Raw genomic sequence first — 18,828 nt, forward strand, 5'->3', positions numbered from 1 at the left:
TCACACCCCACCCTACACCAGCAAATTGCCTCCTCTATTTCTTCACTCCTGCCCTGGGCGGGGGGGAGGTGTTCGGAGGGATTTGGAAATTTTAGGATCATCACTTTAGTCTTTTGTCACATTCCGTTGACTTCATCAGACTCAATGCGACGTTAACAGGGGCAGAGGTAGCGCTTGAGAGCTTTAAGGCAGCAGAGTTCACCGCTTGTCAAGGACGAACAGAAAAAAAGATCCGAAAGCAGATCCAAAGCAGTGCGTGCTGGGATCTGTAGTTTCCCAGGGAGATCTGCAGAGGCTCGGGACCCAGAAGCACGCTGGGAGTTGTAGTCGAGACTGTAAAGACTCCGCCTCAGTGCTTTCAGTAGCGAAGGGGGCATCCCGCTCTGCATGCTGGGAATTGTAGTCTCTCTGGGACCTCGCGCCTCCAGGGTGGAGAGGCTCCGAGGCTTGCCGCCATTTTAGGTCCCAAGGTGCAGCGACCAAGAACTAGAGCGCAGGCGGGCTCAGCCCCGGCGCCGGGCCGGCCCCGCCTCCGGGGAGCCTGGCGCCCGCCCCTCTCTCAAGCCCCGCCTTTCCCCACGTGTCTGTCGCCGAGGGGAGGTGCCTGAGCCCGAGCGGGCCGCCACCGGCCCGGCCCGGCCCGGTCCTCGCACAAGAGTCGGCGGCGCCCGGGAGCGGCCCGGCTGCCCGATGCTTCAGCCCTGGCTGCGGCGGGCCGGGCTGTACGTTTAGTGCCCGGCGCAGGCCCCCTGAAGCTCCCGCGGGGGTGGGAGCGGCCTCCGCCCCGCGGAGACTGAGCGGCTCGTGGACGAGGCGGCGGCCGCGGGGAGGATGGGGGCTAACCAGTTAGTGGTGCTCAACGTGTACGACATGGTGAGTGCGGCCCCTGGCGGCCCCGGCCCAGCCTGGCGTCCTCTCGCGGGTCGGGTTCGGACCCTGGCCCCGGGTGCTTCCTCTCTGGCATCCCCGCCTCCAGCTTAGTTCTCAGGTGGGGGGGGGGAGGGGAGAGTAGTAATATTTTCTAATCCTTGCATTAGTCGACGCTCCTGTTAGTGCTGCCCGGTCAGCTGAGGGCTTCTGCCCAGGCACGGGAGGCTTAAACCGCTCGCTTCTCCTCAGCTTCCCTGGCCCTGGGCCCGACCCCTGGGCGTTTGAGCAGTGTCCTTTCCGCAAAGCTTCCGTCGTGGTTCCGACCTTTGTGCCACCTCCTGGCCCGCGGGATGCCCCAGTCCCGCGGTCTTGATCCGCCAGCGCATCCCGCTCCTCTGCTTCTGCGGAACCGTACATTCTAAATGCTCTCAAGTCTTCAAAAACTCCCGAGCCCCTCTAAGTCCAGAAAGTCGCAGCTGTCGATATCCCTGGTAGCTTCTCCCCAGGGGTGAACCAACACATCCTTGCCTCCAAGGCAACCTTATTAAAATTAATGAGGCTAAAATTTATCAAAAAAATAGCCCGGCTGAATTGAGATCATAGTGGGGCTCCTTTCTTAGATTCTGAAGACCACTTTCCAGGTGATGCAGCAGGTGGATGACGTGACCACAGGAGAGGGAAGGGAAGAACTTGTTTATTAGGTTATCCAAGTTTGAAGTACTGTGAGCGTACAGACTTGAATGCAAGGACTGGTTCGCCTGATCATTGCTATTGAAGTACCTCCAGAAAAAGCATCCGGTAGACAATTATCTTTCCAGTTGGATGCATGCTTGGGTTTGTTGGCTTGCCTTTGGTTACTTAGTTTTTGTTTGTAAAGAATTACCTCCGCCAGCACCGTATAAAATTTCTTGTAAGTGGACTGACAGATGAAAAATTTATTTTTGTTGGCTTAAAGATCCAGAAAAGCAGTAACTCTGCAGTCGAGTCTTGATTCTTATTTACAGATCTAAACTTTTTATTCTCTCATGTTCTTGTGTTTCGAATGTAATATAGAAAGGGATTCTGCATGCCACATCTGGGAAGTATGTCAGCGGGGCATAAGGTTTACCTCTTTAACCCTGGAGGTGAAAAGTAGTGGGTTAACATACTAAGAAAAGTGAAGCGTGATAAGAAAATTAAAGAATAATCAAAAGATCCTAAAAGCATGGCACTTTGTAAGGTCTGTAGCCTGTTGTTCCTTAAGAAATGTTTTTAGATTTAAACGTCTTGTGTTATGCTGGATACCTTTCTTTATTAAAACTTTATATTACTCTTCTTTATTTTAGTGCTTCCCATCTGAATTTGGTTCCTTTTTTATTCATAAATACTATAGCAACTTGACCCTTTAGTATATATTCTACTCTTGAGAATATATCTTGAGATATGTCTTATTTTTTTGTAAACAGTTCATTCAGTGGTCAGAGACCACTGTTTCAGAGCCTAAATTCTGTGAACGTAGAGCTTGATTATACTTTCCTTAGCATATATTAGGGTATTCTGTGAATCAGGAAAACAATAGCTAATTGTGGTAAACTGGGAAAGGCTAAAGAGTATATCCAAGTCAATATTTTTTAGGGGAAAAGTGTTCCGAACAATGTTAAAATATCAACTTAATTTACAAAACTTTATTCCTCCATCACTTTTGTAAAGTAGGTAGATAAACAGGAAGCAGGCAGAGAAAAGGGTGAGTTGGCCAGATAACTAAAAATAGGATCTAGAATTTCTAGACTATAATCTTGATGCATTATTTTCTCTACTGAATAATTCTGGTGATTATTTTTTATATATTGCTTTTTCTATCAATTGGAAGAGACACTTAGTATGAATCAGAATGATAGTTGAATTATTTGATTTTAAGAAAACCTGCCCTTGTATGTTCCTCTCAGGAATTTTGGTCTATTGAGTTTTTTATTTCACTAATTCAGCAACTTACCATTACTTATTTAATTTTGACCCTGAAGAAGCCACGGGATGAATTAGTTATTCATTCTTCTTTAAGGAGTTTTGAATATCATAAGGGTGCCACAATAATAATAACAATTTAAGACACACGGATTTTGATAAGAGCAAAGGATGGTTATAGGATCAGAGGATACTGATAGATAGGTGGAGTGAAACTTGCTGAAGGGTTGGTAGGATCTCCAGGGGCAGAGAACAATCAGAATGAACAAAATGACAAGAAAAGGAAAGCACAGGCTGAATTTGGGAAATATTATTTGATCCAGTATAACTAGAGTCAGTTTGGGATGCATGAAAGAAGACAAACTGAAAGTTACCCAAGAACTTCATTAGATGGTGGACTTGAGTGAAGGGCTGAGGGAGCTCTGTGAGCCAGGAAAAACCATTTTAAGGTTTTCCTGGATCAGTTCTGTTTTAGAATGAAGACCAATGGATTGAGGTACAAATTTCTGTCTGTTATATTCACTTTCCTCAAATCTGTTTTAGTTTTTGATATAGTTTTGTTTGATGTCAAGGGCAAATTACTTACATCTTTGGATATAATTTCTATTCCTCATTGTGCATCAACCATCTGTTCTAAACTTAACATGAAAAGTTAACCATTGGTTTGCAGATATAATCATAGTTTATAAGGACCTGTTGCTATGTAGCCTCATGCCTTTTTGTCAGATTGGAACCTGCTTCAGCTATATTTTTCCTGTTCACTAGAGAGGACGTCTGTGGGTCAGACCTTTTCTTCTATAGCCTCCACATGTAAATGGTTGTGTTGGGGTCACCTGTATTAACTTCCTTCTCATGGAGGAATAGTATAATCCTCAAAAGATTACTTAATCATGCCTAGTGTTACTAAATTATTACTTGTTCTGTTCTCAGTGATTATATTTCTGTGTACTTTGGAATAATCTACCATTAATAAAATACATCCTGGAGTTATTTTCTGAGTCTTGGGAATGAGGTTATTCACCTATTCCCAATTTAGTAGCATACATAGCAAAGCAAGTGATTCAGATTAGTTTCAATTACTGGGACAAATTTCAGGTATAGTTGCTTTAACTTAAAGTCTTCATTTCTCATAGATTAGGATTTTATGCATTTCATATTATCCTGGCAACAAGTGAATTTCTTAAAAATACGCAGGTGTTTGGTAATGTTTGTAAATTCATTCTATTAACAAGTTTCCTCCTGTTTTTAAATAGTACCTATACATCTTCAGAATCTTAAAAGAATAGAAAAGAAAACACTCTCTAGGACTTTTCAGGTAAGGACATTTTTACCTGGACTCCATTATTTCAGCCTGCATGTCTCCATTAGGCTGCTCCAAGAGAGTGTGAGGTTATGTAGACATGATAGGTCTGATTTCTCATATATCCATAACTAAACTCAGACTTTGGAGCAAGTTCCAGATTTATACATGTAAATATTCTCATAACCTAAGTGATTCCACAATATCTCCAAATCTACATGGTCAGGAACAATCTTCTTCCCTCCTTTCCATACCTCATACTCTTGCTTCTCACCTCAGGCCACCCCCCAAAACACTTCCACTTTTGTTGTAATTTTATCTCGATAACTAGCACTTTGGTTTACTCAGTTTCCCAAATCAGAAACTTGGGAGTAAATCTAAATTTCTCTTTATTACCAACACTTCACAGTCAGCAGGCCTGGGCTCTTTTAGTTTGGTTGATTTCTTGGCATATAGTGGGTAATCTGTGATCAGGAAATCATTGCAATTGTGGAAACTGGGAAAGGCTAGAGAGTATACTTAAGCCAATATTTTTTAAGAGAAGAAAGTTCTGAATGATATTAAAATATCACCTACTTAACAAAATATTATTCTTCTGATCACTTGTGTAAGTAACAAAATTTTACAATCAGTGGCTTAAACCAGAAGTATGCTTAAACCCAGAGATAAATTGCCACAGGGTTATTTCAGTAGTTCAGTTATGTCATTAAGAGCCAAGATTTTCCATACTCCTACTCATGGGTAACTATACTTATTGGTCCTTGTCCTTGGTTTGTCCCCTCATTGTTGTAAAATTATTACTGTAACACTGAACATGGTATCTTCATTCAACAGCACACAATGTAAAGGAAGATAGAAAGGTGGGGCCTTTCTCTACATGTACCACTCTCCTTTAACAGAAAGGAAAAGCCTTTGTCAGAATCATCCTTCCCCAAGAAATTGTCCCAAAGTTTAGTCACATGTAACTTCTCAAGCGAGTGAATATCTGGCTTTTCTGGCCTGTATGGTAAGTTGCAAGGAAGGAAGGAAGGAAGACTGTTGGAAATGACAGTAAGGATGTCTGTCACATATTTTACTTTATGAATATTCTTTAAATTGGTTATTCAAGTTTCACTGTTGCTTATCAAGTTCAGGCCCTTGTTATTGCTCTTTGTATAATGATGGCCTTCTGACTAGTTTCAATCTCTGGTATTGCTTTTTTTTTTTTTTTTTTTTAATTTATCTTCCATTCTGTTACCAAAGCAGCCTTTCTGAAACACAAATGATTGTGCTATTCCTCTGCTTAAAATTCACCTATAAAATAAAATTTAATGCTTTTTTATGTTGGGCCCCTACCTGACAATTAAAGGCCCATCTTCTCCCCCTATGTGTGTGTGTGTATATATATATATATATATATACACACACACACTCTGTGCTCTCACAATGAAAGTTTTTAGTTATCCAAAAAGGATATCTTATGCCACTTCACACCTTGGTGTCTTGACACTGCTAATACTCTTGTCTGGAAATGTCTTGGTCCAGCATTGATGAGCTGTACCTCCTGCTCCTTCTGGCTATGGCTACATTGATCAGACTTGGGTGTATTTCTGTGCCCTAATTGCTGCATGTATTATAATCCTGAGCATCCTATTATACTATAAATTCCTTGATAACATCATGATCACCACCAGTATCTGGAATAATGCTTGTCCTTAGAAGATGTTCTATAAATATTTGCCAAATAAATGGAAATTTAATTAGCCATTTTTTATCAGAATTGATAATACTTAAATGGCATGAAAAAAATCACATGATCCTCCTCTTTATGCCAAATACTTATTTGTGGGGTGTTTTGATTTGGTTTGTGTTTTTTAAATTGATTAATTTAATTAGGTATATATGACAGCAGTATGTATTTTGATTCATTGTACACAATTGTAGCACAACTTTTCATTTCCCTGGTTGTACACTATGAAGCGTTGCATCATGTGTGCAGTCACACATATACATCGAATAATGATGTCCATCTCATTCCACAATGCCCCCATGCCCCCTTCCTTCCCTTTCATCCCCTTTGCCCAATCCCCCCATCATGGATCAGCATCTACTTGTCAGAGAAAATATTTGGCCTTTGGTTTTTTGGGATTGGCTTACTTAGCTTAGCATAATATTTTCCAACTCTATCCATTTACCTGTAAATGCCAAAATTTTATTCTCTTTCCATGTTGAATAATATTTCATTGTGTACCTATATCACAGTTTATTTATTCATTCATCTATTGAAGGGCATCTAGATTGGTTCCACAGTTTAGCTATTGTGAATTGAGCTGCTATAAATTGATATGGCTGCATTACTATAGTATGCTGTTTTTAACTCATTTGGATATAGACCAAGGAGTGGGATATCTAGGTCAAATGGTGGTTCCATTCCAAGTTTTCTGAGGAATCTCCATACTGCTTTCCAGTTTGCAGTCCTACCAGCAATATGTGAGTATGCCTTTTCCTCCACATCCTTGCCAATTCTTATTGTTGTTTGTATTCTTGATAACTGTCATTCTGACTGGTATGAGATGAAATGTTAGAGTAGTTTTGATTTGCATTTCTCTTATTACTAGAGATATTGAACATTTTTTCATATATTTGTTGATAGATTGTATATCTTCTTCTGAGAAGTATCTGTTCAACTCCTTAGCCCTTTATTGATTGGGTTGTTTGTTTTTTGGTGTTAAGTTTTTTGAGTTCTTTATATATCCTGGAGATTAGTCCTCTATCTGATGTGCATGTGGCAAAAATTTGCTCCCAAAATTTAGGCTCTCTATTCACTTCATTGTTTCTTTTGCTGAGAACCTTTTTAGTTTGAAGCCATCACATTTATTGACTCTTGATTTTATTTCTTACGATTTAGGTGTCTTGTTAAGGGAGTTGGGGGCCTAAACTAACATGATGAAGATTTAGTCCTACTGTTTTCTCTGTTAGGCACAGGGTCTCTGGTCTAATGCCTAGGTCTTTGATCCACTTTGAGTTGAGTTTTGTATATGGTGAGCTATAGGGGTTTAGTTTCATTTTGCTGCATAGGGCTTTCCAGTTTTCCCAGTACCATTTGTTGAAGAGGCTATCTTTTCTCCAATGTATGTTTTTGGTGCCTTTGTCTCTGTGTCTTCTATTCTGTACCATTGGTCTACATGCCTATTTTGGTGCCAATATCATGCTGTTTTTGTTACTGTAGCTTTGTATTATAGTTTAAGGTCTGATATTGTGATATGTCGCCTGCTTTACTTTTCTTGCTAAGGATTGTTTTGGCAGTTCTGGGTCTCTTATTTTTCCAGGTGAATTTCGTGATTGCTTTTTCTATTTTTATGAGGAATGACTTTGGGATTTTAATTGGAATCACAGTGAATCTGTGTAGCGCTTTGGATAGTATGGCCATTTTGGCAATATTAATTTTGCCTATCCAGGAGCATGAGAGATGTTTACATCTTCTAAGGTCTTCAATTTCTTTTTTTAAATGTTCTGTAGTTTTCATTGTAGAGGTCTTTCACCTCTTTTGTTAAATTGATTCCCAAGTGTTTTATTATTTATTTATTTATTTATTGAGACTAATGTGAATGGGGTAGTTTTCCTAATTTCTCTTTCAGAGGATTCATCATTGATGTATAGAAATGCATTTAATTTATGGGTATTGATTTTATATCCTTCTACTTTGCTGAATTCATTTATTCTAGAAGTTTTCTGGTAGAATTTTTTGATTCTCTTAGAATCATGTCTTGTTAAGGAAGTTGGGGCCTAATCCTATGTGATGAAGAATTGGGCCTACTTTTTCCTCTATCAGGCACAGGGTCTCTGGTCTAATGCCTAGATCTTTGGTAATAATGATAGTTTGAGTTCTTCTTTTCCTGTTCGTATCCCTTTAATTTCTTTTGTTGTCTAATTGCTCTGGCTAGAGTTTCAAGGATTATGTTGAATGGTTTTAGGTGGGTTTTTTTTTTTTAACCCTTGTATCTTTTCTTAGTATACTGCTAGACTTTAGCTTTGATTATGGGAATGGAGGACCAAATGAAAGAATGAGGAAGAAAAATATTTGACAAAACATTTTGGTGGATTAAAAAACAACAATGGAAGTGGCACATAACCTCTAATCGCAGCAACTCTGGAGGCTGAGGCAGGAGGATCACAAATGTGAGGCTAGCCTGGACAACTTAGCAAGACCCTGTCTCAAAATAAAAAGGTCTGGGTATGGAGCTCCATGGTAGAGCACCCCTGGCTTCAGTACCCCGTACCACCAAAGGGTGAGGGGTGGACTGAGGAAAAGGAAATGTTTTTAATCTGTTTATATTTTGAAGTTAGATCCTACTTAAAAGGTAACCTTTCTAAAAAATATATTGTTAGTTCTTGAATTTTAGCATAGATTAGTTCCTAGGAACTAGTCTTAATTTTCTTGTAGCAAGTATGTTTCTTGGACCAGTGCCATTTCCCATCACTTGCCATAGAAACAGTTACCAATTAGTCTAGTTAAGCAAAAAGGACAATAAGAAATCTGCCTGCTCTGCCTTCCTCTCGTATTCATGGCATTATCATTTTTCTTTTATTCTTTCTTTTTTGTAGTTTAGTATATGAGAAAAGGCTTTCAGTCTCCATTTTTTTTTTCTTCTGCTACAGTTAAATTGACAGGAACTTAAGAGATTTAAGACAACACAAATTTGTTTAGCTCACACTTCTTCTATAAGAAGTTCAGGTAGGCTAGATTGGTTTTTCTGTTTCAGACTTCACAGACCAAAATCAAGGTGTTAGATCTTTGCTGCTTCTAAGCTTCTTCAAAACATTAATAGAAGTCAGTTGCTTTTAGTTTTAAGTCTTGGGTTCCATTCCTTGATGGCTGTCAGCTGGGAGTCTCTCTCAGCTGATGAAGTGGCTCTGTCTTCAAACCAGCAATGGCATATTGAGTCCTCACACTTCAAGTATCTGTGACTTCTGCCATATCTCTTCTACCTGCAGCCAGAGAAAGTACTCTGCTTTTAAGGGCTTATGGTAATAATGGGACACACCCCAATACTTCATTTTAATTTACCTATTTTTTTAAATTAATTATATTTGCAAAGTCATTTTGCCATGTAATGTGACATATTCACAGATATGGATGTACTTGGGAGTCAGTCTTTCTACCATTCCAGATATGAAAGGTATATTATAAAACCAAAAATTTTAGTGTTCCCTTTTAGCAGTTACTTGACTTGGTAGAGGATAAATATTAACTAGTAAATTAAAATAGAAAATGCAAAGTATTGAAAAAGTATGAAAACTTTTATGATTGGCAACTACTCAGATGTTAATAGGGTCCAAGCCTATTAGTAACTAAAGCATCAGTGGTATAGTGTATGTCATGTTTATGATGATGAATAAAATTAACAAAATAGAACTTTTAAAACTTGAAAATTCAGTACCTCTAAAATACTGAAGAAGAGCCTTTTGTTTAGGTTAACTCTTTGATAGGTTTTCTTAAGACTCAACATTATATTTTCCATTTGCTGACTGTCAAAGATTATTTAAATTCATAGGAACATTATTGTTCAAGTGTCTCCAGCCAATTGGTAAATGGGATGTAAAGGGAAGGCCTCCAAAATAATTTTAAACTAAAAGAAAAGCAGAATAACAATAAAAAGAAACGAAGAAATGGAATACATGAAAATAATTTCAACTCCCCATTCCCCCCTTTCTCTTAGCCCCTGATACCTACCATTTTACTTTGGCTCTCTATAAATTTAACTAGGTACCTCATATAAGTGGAATCATGCAGTATTTGCCCTTTTGTGACTGGCTTATTTTACTTAGCATAATGTCCTCAGATCTATCAGTGTCAGAATATATAGCATGTGTCAGAATTTTGTTCTTTTTTAAGGTCAAATAGTATTTCATTATATGTATGTACCACATTTTGTTTATCCATTCATCCATTGATGTTATTTCCTTCTGCCTTTTGGATATGGTTAATAATTCTGCTATGAATATGGGTACACAAGTATCTATTTGGATGTATGCTCAGAAGTCTGTAGATTTTGAAAAGTCTGTAGATTTAGAACTTGGGCTAAACCAATAATTAATTTGAGAGGCATTGGCATTTTTATATCTTATTCCTTTTCCTCCCCGTTGATGAAAATGGGATTTTTGTTTTGAAATTTTAATCCAGAAAATACATGCAAAGAGTTAAACAAGTTTAATGCAAGCTCCCCTATCTAAGCCACCTGTTAATAAAATAAAGCTAATAAATAAGTAAAAGACATGGTATATTAAGAAGCAATAAGTGCTGATGAGGAAACTGGGCAGGAAAAAGAGAGAGAGAGACAGTGTAGGTAAGGCTAATATAGTTGTAATTTATCCTGCAGTTCCAAATAGAGGCAGAAAGACCTGACCAACAGGAAAGAAAGACAAAAGAGTGCATCATGTGGGTACCTAGGAAAAGAGCATTCTGTCAGGGGAAAGTGAGCTCAGAGGTACTCAGTCAGGTCACATGGTGCCTTGTAAGTATAAATGTACACAAGAAATAAAACATTTTAGAGGAATTTCTGACTTGTATTCCCAAGTAGATTCATGAGGATCATTGAAAAAAGGGCAAGCAGTACCAAAGAGGGAAACAATCATAAATTAGATTTAGTAGATTCCACAAACAAAACGAACAAAAAAATTGCTCAATTTAAAACTAGTGGTAGTCTGTGAACAGCTATTCAGAACCAAAGAGAAACAGGATTTTAAAAGTTTCTTAGAACTCTGAGTAGAGGACGAAAAGGATTAAGCACTAGGCAGAATTTTTTTTTAAGTTAGGAAAAGTAATTAAGACCTGATTTAATTTTCAAATTTCTAGAATAAAACAAAAAAGTTTATAAATACACAATGGCAAAAAAAAAAGTTATTATAAAGGGATTAAAACCAATCCAATTTTAGATTTCTTTTTCATGGTATCACAGCCTCAAAGTCTCTGATTATATTGACCAAACCTTGAGTGAGTGAGAAAATAAAAGCAGTGAGCAACCCTGCAGAGGCAAAGGTTAGTCAACAAGTGATTCTTGTTGGTATTAGAAAATTGTATTTGAGTATATGTGTAAATTTTTTTTCACTAAAATGTAAGTAGTGTTGTGATAAAATCAGACCAAGAAAGAGCATAGAAAACATTTTCATATGACAGAGAAAAATGAAGACAAGTAGGACCAAGCGTTTAAATTATAAAATAACAATAATAAATTTAAATCCCCTATTAGATTAGACAATTATATTTATAGTGTGTTAGTCTGCTTTTTGTTGCTGTGACAAAAACCTGAGAAAAATAACTTAAAGGAAGATTGATTAATTTTGATTCACAGTTTTACAGGTTTCAGTCCATGATCGACTGGCTGCAAGGGAAAAACATCATAGTGGAAGGGAGCAGGTAAGAAAAGCTATCAGCTCATGGCAGCCAGGAAGCACACACAGACTGAGAAGGAGAAGAAGCAAGCACATTGAGCATACATGGGAGGAGCCAGGGACAAGATATTGTCCCCAAGTTCACACCTACAGTGACCTATTTCCTTCAACCATGCTCTTCGTGCTTGCAGTTTCCACCATTTCCACCACCTCCAGTAGTCCGTTCAGCTATCAGTGTGTTAATGTGCTAATGCGGTCAGAGCCCTCATGATTAGCTCTCTTCCCTAAAGCCCCACCTCTGAATATTGCTGCATTGGGGTCCAGCCTCGAACACATGAGCTTTTGGTGTACAAACCACAAGTATCCTCTGCATTACAGAAGTTTTAAAATATATATGATCAAAACTCTTGGCCTTTTATGAGCTTTTAGCTTCTTGTCATCCATAGGAAGATTATCTCTTATATAAAATTACAGAAATAATTTGTTTCCAAGTAGAACACCAATTATCCCAACAGTATATTGAATAATCCACACCTCCCTATATTGAGGCACAACTACATTTCTCCTATATTAATTACTGTGGATATATAGATCTCTTTCAAGACTTTCTGTACTCTTTGTTAATTTAGTTGCCTCTTCCTGCACTATTATTAGATGTTTAATTGCAGTAATTTCTACAGTGTTTTGGTATCTGCTTATGTCAGTTTCTCTTACTTCCTTTCAGAATTGTCTTTATTTTTCTCGTATTCACTTTTTCAAATTTGAATTTAGAAGCAGTTTGTGGGGAGAAAAAGTGTAATAATAAGTGTAATAATACTGCAGTTAGGAATAATTTGAGGGAATGAATTGATAGAATTATCATATTGAGTTGTCCTGTAATAAGAGTTAACATTTTTTAATGTTCTCTGTTTGCCAGCCATTGTACTAGGATATTCCCTAATATTTTTATTCCTTTTTAAGATGATGAAACTGAGGCTTAGCTGAAAAACCTGCTCTTGACACTAAAACTGTACTCTTAACCACTATATTATATTTCTCCTTCCTCATATCATCCCATCTCTCAAGAAAGTATTATGAGGGGATAGGGACGTAGCTCAGTGGTGGAGTGCTTACCTGACGTGCATGAAGCCCTGGGTTCAATACCCAGCACCTCAAAAAAAGAAAAAGGGAGAGTGCCTCTATTTGTCCTACCCTCACATCCTTTGAAATAATTTCTGCAGCACTCTTTGGAACTCATGGATAGACAGAGCAAAAACAGATAAGTCCTACATATCCTAAACCTTTTCTATGAATATTTCTGCTATAGTTGATGTAAGTGTCAACTTGTCTAGGGCATGTTACCCATGTCTGATGTTGCTGTGGAGGTATTTTTTTTGTATATGATTAACATTTAAGTAAGTAGACTTTGAGTAAAGCAAATAATCTTCCATTATACGGGTCTCATCCAATCAGTTGAAGGTCTTAATAGAAAAGACTGAGATCCCCCAAGAAGGAATTCTGCCTTCAGATAAGTTGCAGTATCAACTCTTCCCTACAGATTGGAGACTTGCCAGTCCCCATAGTCATGTGAGCCAGTTCCTTAAAATAGTGACACCCTTATTCCCCTCTTTATCTGGGTTAGATTCTATGGTCTACCATTATAATCAGTCCTTCTATCATATACTTATCTAGCAACTCTAGTTAAAAGCAACTATCCATTCTACACCTCAGCAGCTGGATGCAGCTAGAGAAAAACATACAAGCAATCCTAACTGATCTCACTTTAAAATTGTGACCACAAATCCTAAGAGGGCACTAAATGCTATCTGGCAATGCTTCTTTATTCCTGTGGTCAATTGACATTCCCACTCTCCAAGGCAACTACAATAGTTTTCATACCCTCTTCTCATTTCTTATACCTAGCTTACTTTCAGAGATGACCTCAAAGTTTATTTCTTTGAAGAAGGGGAAAAAAAAGATAAATGAGAATTTTCTTATGCTTTCACCACCACTGTTTTATTTCCTCCTATGATATGGAATGAATTGTGTTCCATGTGGGTGAAACCTTCCAGGAAGGTATCATAGATTCCATATCTTGCATATCTATGCAAGCATTTCTCAGAATTGTTAGCACTCTATCTGCCTTATCAGTTTTTCTTTTCTAGTATATCATCCCATTGGCAAGTGAATATACTGTAGTATTTTCCAGTCCTCATCCCTTTAAACAGAATTAGTGGTATACTTTAGCATTACCTTTACTTACTATCCCCATATTGTACCATGCTTACATGGAGGTTTGTCTTTTTAAATCAACTTCTTCAAAAATGTTGAAAAAAAGTTGAATGTTAGTCTTTATTTTAAAAAGACTAACAAAAAAGAGAAAGACCTGTATTGTTTCAATTCCATCTTTCCTAACCTGTTGTTCTTTATCTGTGGACACCAAACAATAATGTAGTAACAGATTTTTAAGTTTCTCACTCTGACCTTGAGGCAGATACTTAACTGTTCTTTTTCTCCCTAGAAGCATAGTAATTGCTTTAAAAATGTTTGTTGCACTTGCTTGACGTTCCCCTAGAACTTGTCATCCTGAAACAATTCCTTCCCCTACTGTGTCTTTCTGTTAGTCCCTTGCTGCCTCTGGGAGGCTGCTGTAGAAGTCTGCTGATGGGGATCATCAGTGGCTTATCCCCTCCCCCCCCCCCTTTCTGGCTGGCTCCTCACCGCTGGAGGCCTGCCCCTCTCTACTATAGTGTTTACATGTTTACTTTTTTTTTTTTTTTTTTTTGAAATTAGGTCTCTCCATGATCCTCCAGCTGGTCTTAAACTCCTGAGCTCAAGTAGTCCTCTTACCTTAGCCTCCCAAGCACATCACCACTAGTCTCTGCTGTTGTAATAAATCTTCTTACCCTGTCAGGTAGCAGATGATAGCCCTTAACCATCTGCATGGGTTCGGAGTAAGAAAACTAAAAAGGAATCAGGACTGAGGAAGGGAGAGCAAGAGGCTATAGATGACCTTCTCACTCATCAAATTTGCCCTCTGTTATCTCTTACAAGAGGTGTGGTATAATACAATTCTTAGTGGTATAACCTGGAATCAGGATGCATAAATTTTTATCCTACCTTCTGCTTTATAGCTGTGTGACCTTGCGAAAGTTAAATAGGAATAACAATTGTTTCTAACTCATAGGGTTATTGTAAGGATCATGTGAGTTAATTTAAGTAAAATACATGGAATGATAATTGACACATGATAAGCACTAGAAAGTGTTAGCTCTTGTTATCGCTAGTGTTATTTACAGGATTATATAAAATAAGGGAGCTTCCATTTATATGCTTTAAACAGTTGCAACACTTAGTAACTTGATGTTTAGAATTTTCTCCTTTAAAGGAGTGTTACACAACAGAGAATACTGCTACTCAAAATGAAGTGGTAAAATTAGGGTTGTTTTATGTTTGACATTAACTCTGAAATCTCCATAATGTATGTAAAGTTAGGGTTAAATTGGGATTTATAATTCTTTTGAATATTTGTGGATCTTACAAAAACAAAACAAAAAGCATCCTGAGATTGGTTCGTGTATACTGTGATATAATTTCTAGCTCTTTATTCAGTAGTAAGTTAAAAGAACAACAGGTAATGTATTTAACATCTTTATTCTGTCTCAATATAATCTTTGTATTCTAATTTACTGAATAGAGTAAAAAGAGTTGTGCAGTTGAAGTATAGTTGAAGTTCTAGTTTCCAAAAGGAACATATCTTCTAGATTTTCCTTCTCCTTTAAATTTGGAATTAAGTTACTGGAGTAGAGTTTCTACATTATTAAATTAGTGATAAAGTGAGCAGGTTATATGATATTTAGACAAATAGTAGGTGATAGCAATTTCTTTTTATTTCTGTGGTACATGAGGGGCCACCATAATTTTGCATTTTAGGGAAGATGATGAATTAACTTCTATCTAATGTTGTTCGGGATATTTCTAGATCATATAAAGAAAATTAGGGTCATTTAAGGATTTCTATTAGAAAGTACAGCTGTATTATAGAAAATCAGTAAGAAAAAGCTAAGAATCCTGAGCTGTATTGTGACCACTCATTATGTGACCTTGAGTAAGCTGTCCAAATATCCCTAGCATAATTTATATATTTTACATTGCCAAAAAAAAAAAAAAAAAAGTGAACTACCTTTTAGAATGACATCCCATAAATAAGTTGTCAGTTTACTGTATGTGTACATGTTTCTACTTTGTTACCAAATTGTGATTATTTATATTCTTAATGGGATCCTTATGGAAAAAGACTAACTTAATGATCCTTGTATCTCCACTCTCTCTCTGATACAATGTAGGAGGTATGTGTATATTTTGCTGAATCAAAGTTGCTTTGTTTATAACTTTGCTGGTAAGTAGACATTTAAAATGAGATTTAAACTAAGATGCAGTATAGAGGACTCTTTTAGAACTGTTGTTTCTCAATTTTATCCTGAATCAACTAAGAAATACATTTTATATCACACACCCATTGTATATACTCATAATTAAAACCACATATTTAGAGAATGCCTTCTTGTTTGTCCTCAAGTTCTGTTCTATTATGTTTCTTTCATTTAAAATAATGCTGGTGCAGCCCACTGAAATAATTTCAGGATTCACTGATGAGTTTTGTGACCTGCAGTTTAAAAGATATCGCTCAAGAAGGTGAGCTCCATGAGAACAGGGACATTTTGTCATTTTCACTTTGTATTAATAGTGCTTGGTACATAGTAAGTATTCATTAAATATATGTTGAATGGGTCAAAAAGGGAGTTTTCTTTTCCATAGGTCACATTTAAGAACAGGACCAGGGGACTCAGGGTGCTCTCCATAGCAGGCACATGACCCTATGTTGGATTTCTAGCACCACAAAAAAAAAAAAAAAGAGAGAGAGAGAGAGAGAAAGGACGACAAGGGGAAAATATTACGTCCTTCTTGCTGATTTCAAATCATTAGTATTTGAGTGGTCTACTAAGTATAATACAAAGCATTAAGCAATAAGGAAAATACAGAATTTAAATAAGGCTATCTCCAGCCTTCTGCAGTTTTCCACCTAATCCAAATTAGGCCTTTAAAGAAATTTCAAGATTTTATCAAAAGATTTTACATCAACCATAGACACAACCAAAGTGAGAAAGAGTTTCCAAGAACTTGGTTGACAATATCCTGCCCCACCTATTTCTCATTACTAGTAGAGTCAAATTGTGAATTCCATCAAATAGATTTAGTCTTAAAAATATTCAAGGGACACTTGATTTGCTGTTAACTAGATTTTTTTTTTTATTTTAATTTTTTGCAGTAGTGGAGTTTGAACCCATTGGTTCTCTATCACTGAGCTACATCCCCACTTCTTTTTGTTTTTAATTTTAGGATCTTGCTAAGTTGCCTGGGCTGGCCTCAACTTGTGGTCCTCCTGCCTCCTGAATCACTGGATCACAGTCTATACAACTGCACCTGGCTTCATTAGACCATTTAAAATCTGTTCTTTAACAGTTTACAATGATCCTGGGTCTAGTTTATTATAGGTCCTAAAAATTAGATTCTTTGACAAATATAATTGGTTTTTAAAAATTAATTTGCCTAATGGTTAAAGAGAAGGAAACTCTACCCAAAATATACAGGAGCCCACTTCCTTAATTTTAGCCTATCATGTAAACACAATGTGTCATTTTGTGTACTTCCCCTCATGAATTCAGGACAAAATCTTTGGCACTATAAGAGTCAAAGTTTAAAAATTTAAAAAAAAAATTTTTTAAAGACTCAAAGTTAAGGTACAATTCTTAAGAAGACTGACTTCAAATTTGTCATCAGACTTGGGTCTTGAGAATAAAATAGGGTGCAGGCTGAATAATTATTCTAAAACAGGTGTAAATGGGGTTAGTCCCAGCAAATAAGGGATTATGATATTGAGATATATATATACACACACACACACACACACAACACACACATTTGTAGTCTCAAAAGGAAAAAAAGAAACATCAGAGGACATTTGCAAAACTTAAAATAACATCAACTAAAAATTTACTGCAAATAATTTATAATCAGAAGTACAGCAATTACTTTCAAACATTAAGGCATTTTAGTACTGAAAGTTATCAATGATATATAAATAACAAATTAATGAGACTTTTTTGTTATATATAAAGATTTTTCCCCAAAACTGGTGGTTTTACTCAGTGATAGAGTACTTGCCTACACATTGCAGTGTCCTAGGTTCAATCCCCAGGACCACAAAAACAACAAATTTTCACCTAAGACCTAGCAAGTGATGCACTTATTTTCAATAATATTCTTTGGTAATGAAAAAATTGGACATTTTCTTAGAAGTAGTAATGATAGAAAAGGATCTGCATGTGGTATAAAGCAGGTTCATAGACATAGCCCTATGTGTTTATGATTTCATCTCAAAAAGGTACTAGTGAGTTTTTTATTAACTGATCTATGATTAGCCTCATGCTAAGGCACCCTAGGTAACATTTTAACATGATTTACTATTTATTAAATAGCCTTTGCTGTAAGATTATCTTGGACTCAATCCAGTGGTACCAAAAAAGACCTCGTAAGGTAGATTAATAATGTGAACTTTAAGGACAGTTTAAATGAGACAGCAGTGAAGTAATTAGCTCACAATCGCCATTATTCAAAATTTATTTGAGGTTTTTAAACTCAATAATTGAAAGTTATTAGAGAATGCCTTCTCATGTGTCCTCAAGTTCTGTTGAAAGTGTTCTGTCCCCTAAGTACCTTTTCAAAGATCAAACACTTGCTTTAACCTACTTAGTATATAACATAAACACTGGTTCTAGTATTTTGGGGGAAATAAATCATACTTTTTACTTATTCAGATTATTTAATACTGCCTTTTATATGAAATTAGGCCTAGGCCCTAAGTAGTTAGTATTTTAAGTTCCATACTAGGAAGATAGCATCATTATCACTTTCAAACTGGAAGCATAACATTTTTATAAATTGATAAATCATTGACTAAAATGAAGTTTAGTGAAAGTTCTCTATCCAAGAATAACATGATAGTAATATAGCACAATCAATTTGCTTTTGTACACAGTGCTTAAAAAAAAAAAAAGAATAGGAATATTTAGGCCATTTTTTTCCATTGAGGCAAGACAGAGCCCAAAAGCAATTGTACTAATTTATGTTTTTCTTGCTTTCCCACATATTTTCCCCATGAAGAGTTTCCTTTTTTTCCTATTGGATTAATAGTCTGGTAGAATACCTTTTTAAAACCTTCCAGACTTCAGTGACACCGGTTGGTATTAGAGGAGATGAAGTGTGTATGAGAGATCCTTCCTTGGTCCCCTTCTAAGTACTTTACC

The 18,828-nt window shown here is 36.9% G+C and overlaps 1 protein-coding gene across 1 annotated transcript in view; it reads left to right on the forward strand.

Annotated features, from left to right (window-relative positions):
• The first annotated feature begins 496 nt into the window (after positions 1-496).
• Desi2 (desumoylating isopeptidase 2) overlaps positions 497-18,828 on the forward strand; it is a 50,873-nt gene continuing 32,541 nt past the window's right edge. The window contains exon 1 of the mRNA XM_046432471.2: positions 497-873. Coding sequence (XP_046288427.1) covers positions 832-873 — 42 coding nt within the window. The 5' untranslated portion in view covers positions 497-831. The remainder of the gene's footprint in view (positions 874-18,828) is intronic.

The sequence above is a fragment of the Marmota monax genome, unplaced genomic scaffold, assembly GCF_021218885.2.
Source record: "Marmota monax isolate L192 unplaced genomic scaffold, Marmota_monax_Labrador192_F-V1.1 WCK01_AAM20220418_F8-fsc00090, whole genome shotgun sequence".
Classification (NCBI taxonomy): Eukaryota; Metazoa; Chordata; class Mammalia; order Rodentia; family Sciuridae; genus Marmota; species Marmota monax.